Here is a 7,041-nt window from a genome sequence, read left to right as displayed (position 1 = left end):
ACACACACACACACACACACACACACACACACACACACACACACACACACACACACACACACATACACACACATAATTACATAAAAATACATCCATACATTTAGTGTGTGTACATGTACATATAGGTATATAAATATATATATATATGTAAATGGATAATTTGAATGTGTATGCATGTATTTCTGTTTGCGCATGGTTACAGTGATGATCAACAATGAAGAAAGTGGACTAACCTTCGACGGGCATCACATAATTGCTGCAATCGGACACAGAGCGAACTTCATTGAAAAGCGAACAGTAAGCAGAAAAGGAACAGCAAACGTCCACAGGTTTTTTGTCTTCTTCAATCCACTTGATTTTGGCATTTGTTGGGTCATTGATGAAGAATGGACTGTCAGTTGGTTTCAAGGCATTTGTTTGATAATCATAGCAACAGATCTGCATTCGAAGAAATGAGTTGTGTTGAACTTGGAAGTAAACAATTACAAAACACACATACGTACCCTCGACACTGAAACGTGCTAACTCATGCCTCCACACGTCACACTACACATACACGCCCGCACACATAAATACACACACCATGCATCACACACACAACCATACACAGATTTACACTCACATAATATGTACATGCATACACATCTATAAAATCTATAAAAGTTTTCAAATGTTTATCATTTAGGTATATATTCGCATGAGAATACATGCATAAAACTAAACATACAAACCTGTACACGCACTGATTCCAAACACTACACATATATACACATACATACAAAAGTACACTATTGAGCCTTGGACCTAGGTTAGAAAGGGGTCTTTTCTTTGTTAGCAAGAAATCTTGAAATGAAACTGAAGAATGACATACATAGATAAATGCATTGACATATATACACACAAGCGGGGTCAAAAGATCGGAACATATTTGCCGTTATGTAAGACTATAACTGAAATTCCGTCGGTTACAACGACGAGGGTTCCAGTTATCTGAGCACTCTACCGACACACATACCTTTAACGTGGTTCTCAGAGAGATTCAGCGTGACTCAGAATGCGACAAGGCCGGCCCTTTAAATTACGGGTACAACTCATATTTGCCAGCTGAATGGAGTGGAGCAAACGTAAAATAAAGTGTCTTGCTTAAGGATACAACGCGCTGCCGGGAATTGAACTTACGATCTTACGACCTTACGACCGTAATCCGATTACTCTCACCACTAAGCCACGCGCCTTCACAATGTAAAACCATATCGTGTATTTAAGGAGGCAACATCTTACTCACCCTGACACCTTTAGATTTTCCATCGGTAGGAAACATCAGGCGGAGACAATTGTTGGAATTTTGGTACATTTCAAAGCGCGTGTCTTTCTTAGCTTGCAGAAGATTACACGGACATGGTGTACTCAATGCCGAGAGTTTTCTGGCTTCGATTCGCTGCTGTGCCGAATTCTCGTAATACCATTTCATACATTGTTGTGCGAAATTTTCTTTTTCTTTAATTACTCCTAGCGGGAACTGCCACCACCCGTAAATTCCTGTGAATTGAAGATGACCACAATGATGACGCCAGTGATAACAACATCAACAATAACAACTCAACAACAACAACATTAATTTGTAACGTAGGTTATATGGAAAGAAAGATATTTGTGAGGAGCCTAGTCGATTAAACCGATCCTGAAATTCACTAATATTTGTTTTATGAACCCTGAAACGTTGCCACAAGTAGCGTGGCTATTTCCACCCACCAAATTGTCAAAAGGTTCATTATTATTATTATTGTTCAGTAGTTTTATTTTTATAACGTGCTTTCACTTCACTACCGAGCGCAGCTCTGTGCGCCTTGGGTATGTGCTGTGGTTTGCTGTGGTGCTCTTATGGTTACTGTATTGAAAGTGTTTTGCCTAGGATGTGTGCAGTGCCCAGTAGTGCAATTTTCTGTATGTTATATATATCTGTAAGTCCTGGTGTTTTTGTTATGTATTTGTCTGAATATTTTTTTATTATACCTAAGGCACCTACTATGATAGGAATTGTTTGTTTTTAGATTCCACATTCGAGTTACCTCTATTTCCAGGTCTTTGTATTTTGAAAGTTTTTTCCATTTCTTTTAGGGAAACGTTGTCATCTGCTGGTATTGATACATCAATTAGAAAGCATGTTATTATTATTATTATCATTATTATTATGATTATTATATGGCCGCCGAGGTCGACTTTGCCTTCCATCCTTTCGGGATCAATAAATTAAGTACCAATGAAACACTGGAGTCAATGAAATCTATTATCCCCTCCCGCATTTCAGGCTTTGTGCCATTAAAAGAAAAGATTATTATTATTATTATTATTATTATTATTATTATTATTATTATTATTATTATTATTATTATTATTATATTCTTTTTACCTGTATTTCCTTTGATCTTGTCGATCTGCAAAATATCTGTGTTTCTTATGGAAGTCATAAAATAGTTGCTGTCATCTATGCCTCTTCTGTAACCTACAACTACATCTCTGTAGAGTAAGTTAAATGTTTTCCATTCCATTCTTTCATACAAATAAATGACATAGGAGGCTCTACCGTCTGTTACCAAAACAGCTTGGAATGTATTTTTCTGGAAATATACAACCACAATATCACTTTGAGTTTACAAACATTTTTTCTATTTAATGTTTGGACATGGTGCTCTTGTTTATTAAGGACAACAATGGAGAACTGTGGCATTAATACTGTTCCTGTAGTCATTATTGGATTGTCTGTGATTAGCTGATAAGCAAGGCAAGCCCCTCGGTTTAAAAGCACCAATTGTTGCGTGGGTACCCTTGCGCTTAAATCGCATTACTTAAAACTTCTTTTAGACTTTTACAAAGCTCGCTCCCTTGTGGTGTATTCAACTAGGCCCACAGTTTCCTCCCTAATTTTCCTTAGGAGGATTTATACTTCCTCTGACTAATTCATGAATAAAAAAAAAATGATGGCTTAATGAGTTTACTGGAAATCGGAATTGGATCGTAGACTTACTTCACCCAAAGTCTCTTTCTTGCACCACGATACCAGTGAATAACTTTCTTTATATTTATTTTGATCATGAATTTGATGGAAGGCTGAAATGTTTAAGTGAGATGATGTAATATTCATGCTTTTTACCCTGAAATTAGTTTCAATCGGGAATCCAAACTGCATTACGATCTCATCTCATGATAATATTTCTACGAACTTGCAATAATTATTGATCTTGTGACTGAGACCAGAGGTGTAAATACTATCAAATATGTATGTCGGCTCTGTGCTGACAAAGGTAATTTAGTGCTAACGTATTTAATGTATGAACTTGTTCTCACTATAACGTCGGAATTATTAATATCCATCAATAGTTTATTGTTTTTTCCAGCTAATAATTTAGATGAAAGATGCCTGTTTGATATATTCTTTGCAAACAACTTGCAGACGCAAGTGCTATCAGATGAAAGCTCCGCATACCGGATGCTAGCATGTGTATGGAGTCATCAGGAGAAAATGCGCACCTTCCTTGGTTACAGCTGTTTCAACATTTTATAGTTTAAATAACGAGCTGGATTCATGAATATGAACAATGATTACATAATACTTATTATGTAATGGTGATAACATAGTGTAAAATCCATAGTCATTTTTTTAATGACCTAATATTATAGGTAACAACCACTAGTTATGATAATTATTTGCATTCAATAATGTTACTCCAACCTCGATAATCGTTAGAACCAATCCAATCCTTCAATTTCGTCGGTTTCTTCATATAAACTGCACTGTATTAGAAGAGTGAATAATTGTTAAGGATAAGTGTCATAGCCATAAGATTTATTTTGAGTGCTGTATGAGACAATCCGGAGATGCTTTTGCAATACTATAACTTCATAAGTGAAACATCGGCTTGCCAAAGCAGTGATGAGGCAATTACAATATTAAGTGTAGAACAATTGTTCATTTGCCATAGAAAACTCGATTTATTAAGAGAATGATATCTAAATAGTTATTTTCATTATTCTAGGTCTGAATAAATAAAATAACATTGTCTAACATGATTTTTGTCCTTGGATAGCAACTGTTTTTTCATATTTGTTTACCCCTAGAAAGCATGAAAAATGGCTAATATTTCCTTCAAACTTTGTTTTTGTTACATTTATTCAAACCCAAAAGAATCCCTCTCAACATATGGCTATGATGCTCCCCCTATACTCCTGCTCATCATCAGTGATGCACATATTGTCATCTACCAAGGGACATGCTCGAGTGGTTAAGGTCAAGCAACTGACAAATAAATCTGTGGTACTGAGCAGAATATTTACTATACAGATATTTCTGCTTCAGAAACTCAGTGCTGAATCTGTCTGAAAAGTAATGGAAAATAGATTCAGGTCACAAAAGTAAAGTTTGAAGGGAATCGTAGTTATTTCTTCTGATTTCTAGATAGAAGTAAATAGGAAATAACTCTTACTGACCAAAGTTAAAAAAAATAATAATAGATGTTAGTGTAATGAACTCACCTCAGACGGGTTGAGGATATCACCAGGACGGAGGTCCCTCCAAGTAACAACCAATGCCCAGGTAGCTTGGAAGGTCGAAATATTCAACCGTTTTGAGATGTGATTTAGGAAGAGTCTTTCTTCTTCGGTACGTATGCGCTTCAGAGGCCACATTTCATAGACATCATAGAATACGGCACTGGACGGGAAACGTTTGCTGGTCACTGCATCTGCCCAAAACGGAGCGATGATCACTTCATCTTGTTCACCGATATCTTTCTTCGGTAATTTATTGATTTTGAAGCCATCTTGTTTTATGATCAGGAAACCATCGGTGTGAATCTAAACGAAAGCAAAGCGCGAAGGATTTGCATTGAAATTATTTTTTAAAAAAAGTGTACAGAATATGGTCGGATCGAATCCAAATCCTACTTTTAAATATACATAAGTATAACTACACGCACACACACACACACACACACACACACACACACACACACACACATCGACACACACATCGGCACTAACATGGCTTTATACATATATGCATATACACATACAAATACACGCACATACACGCATGCGCATGTATAACTTTGAATAACATAGTGTGAATCAGAAGGATAAAATATATTTGAATATTAGAAAACCTAGCTGGGAAAGAAAATTATAAACATATTCCTTGTATGATTTTGATGTACAGAAAAAGAGTGGAGGATTTCTCTGACAGACTGTTTCTCAGTTTGCTGACCGCTCGTCAGAAGAAAAGTACACGATATATGTATGCATATATGTATGTATGTATGTACGTACATATACACTCATATGAATATAAACACACGCACTATATATTCGTTTTTCACTTCAGATTTATTATTAATCTTATTTTATGTCCTTTGTCTGGAAATCTTTCGTTACACGATTTGTCGCCTCTTCAGCGACTCTCCATTCCATGTGTCTCCTGTTCTATGTAGATACTATACTTTCTATTGTTTTGCAAGACTAGGATTGGTATAACTATGTGGGCTATTTGGTTACTATTGCAGGTTAAGCAACCAAGTAGAGTCTAAACCTGGTTGTACTTCGAACACAGAAATTGAATGGCTGTAGCTAAATAATTGAATGGCTGTAGCTAAACACTGTAAATGATTCTAACGTGGTGCTTTATTGCTTCAGTTTCTTCTCTTACTTGCTTATTTGTCATCAATAATCAAACCTTTAAAACCCTTTAGGGCAGTGAGATGACAGAATCATTCCCATGAACCCATGTAGGACGAAATGCCTAGCGGCATTTCCGACTTTACGCCCTCAGCTCAAATGTTGCCGAGGTCGACTTTACCTTTCATCCTTTGGTGGTGGTGGTGGTGGTGAGTCGATAAAATAAATACCATTTGATTAGTGGCGGGGTGGCAGTGGGGTTGCTGTAATCGATTTACCTTCTCCCCTAATATTGTGGCCTTGTGCCAAAATATGAAATCAATAATCAAGCACATTCTCTTTTCGCCTCTACGTGGCCAGAAGAGAATTAGGAGGAGGATTAAAAATAAGTCTATCACTTACCCATATTCGTTTCCAAACTGTGCCCTTTGAAATCATTGCTGGGAAACCTACTTTACATATGATTGCGTTGCTGATGACGTCATCGCCTTTAATCAGTTTCTTTGACAGTCCTGCGTTGGTGGAAGAGCCGAATGGCAGCAGTTCTGGTGGTAAAAAAGATAACCAGATTAAGATAAACCATCACCTACCACATAGAAGATATATGAGGACAACAATGCCAATCCCGAATGGCTCTATGTTGTAACAAGACTTGCTAGAAAGTGCAGCTGGGGATCAGGTAGAGGCTGAGGTGTGGCGGGTAAGATGGGAAAGTAAGATAGAGAGAAGGAGAGAGGGAGAGAAGAGACCGACATTAAGAAACTCAACTGAGAGCAACAGGGTCCACTTGTTAAGGCTAAGTCACATTAAGGCTAAGGGGATTTTTGAATCATTTCATTTTGTGTATGTGTGTGCGTGTACGTACGCACACACACACACACATACACACACACACACACACACACATACCCGCGCACACGCACACACACATATACACACGTACATATAAAGTGTGCGTGTACAGACACACATAAATACACTCATACACACACACACACATATGTGTGTGTGTGACTGTATGAGGACGTGTGGCCTAGTGATAAGGGCTGCTGCACTCACAATCGCTAGATCGTGTGTTCGGTTACCGGACCAAGCGGCGCATTGGGTTCTTGAGCAAAGCGCTTCTTTTCACATTGCTCAAGTCCACTGAGGTATAAATGGGTCACCCTGCGACAGACTAAATTTCTCATCCAACAGAATGTTGGCCTGCTCACCTAGCCAGCAGGGTGGCATAATTCGAAAGCTAAAACGGTGCAAAGCGCATTGTGACCAGCGATGCATAGCAACACATCTAACAGTCTGGTCGACCACTTGACGTGTGTGTGTATATGTATATATATATATATATATATATGTGTGTATATATATATATAT

General features: G+C 37.5%; 1 protein-coding gene across 1 annotated transcript in view; it reads right to left on the bottom strand.

Annotated features, from left to right (window-relative positions):
• The window catches only part of LOC106879239 (mucin-like protein), a 77,172-nt gene that overhangs the window by 69,987 nt on the left and 144 nt on the right, over nucleotides 1-7,041 (bottom strand). Inside the window, exons 2-6 of the mRNA XM_052974115.1 lie at nucleotides 6,070-6,212; nucleotides 4,531-4,851; nucleotides 2,411-2,618; nucleotides 1,286-1,539; nucleotides 234-438 (exon numbers count right to left, since the gene is read on the bottom strand). Coding sequence (XP_052830075.1) covers nucleotides 234-438; nucleotides 1,286-1,539; nucleotides 2,411-2,618; nucleotides 4,531-4,851; nucleotides 6,070-6,212 — 1,131 coding nt within the window. The remainder of the gene's footprint in view (nucleotides 1-233; nucleotides 439-1,285; nucleotides 1,540-2,410; nucleotides 2,619-4,530; nucleotides 4,852-6,069; nucleotides 6,213-7,041) is intronic.

The sequence above is a fragment of the Octopus bimaculoides genome, chromosome 17, assembly GCF_001194135.2.
Source record: "Octopus bimaculoides isolate UCB-OBI-ISO-001 chromosome 17, ASM119413v2, whole genome shotgun sequence".
Classification (NCBI taxonomy): Eukaryota; Metazoa; Mollusca; class Cephalopoda; order Octopoda; family Octopodidae; genus Octopus; species Octopus bimaculoides.
Note: the sequence above shows the minus strand (reverse complement) of the source record. Positions and strands in the feature narration are given on the sequence as shown.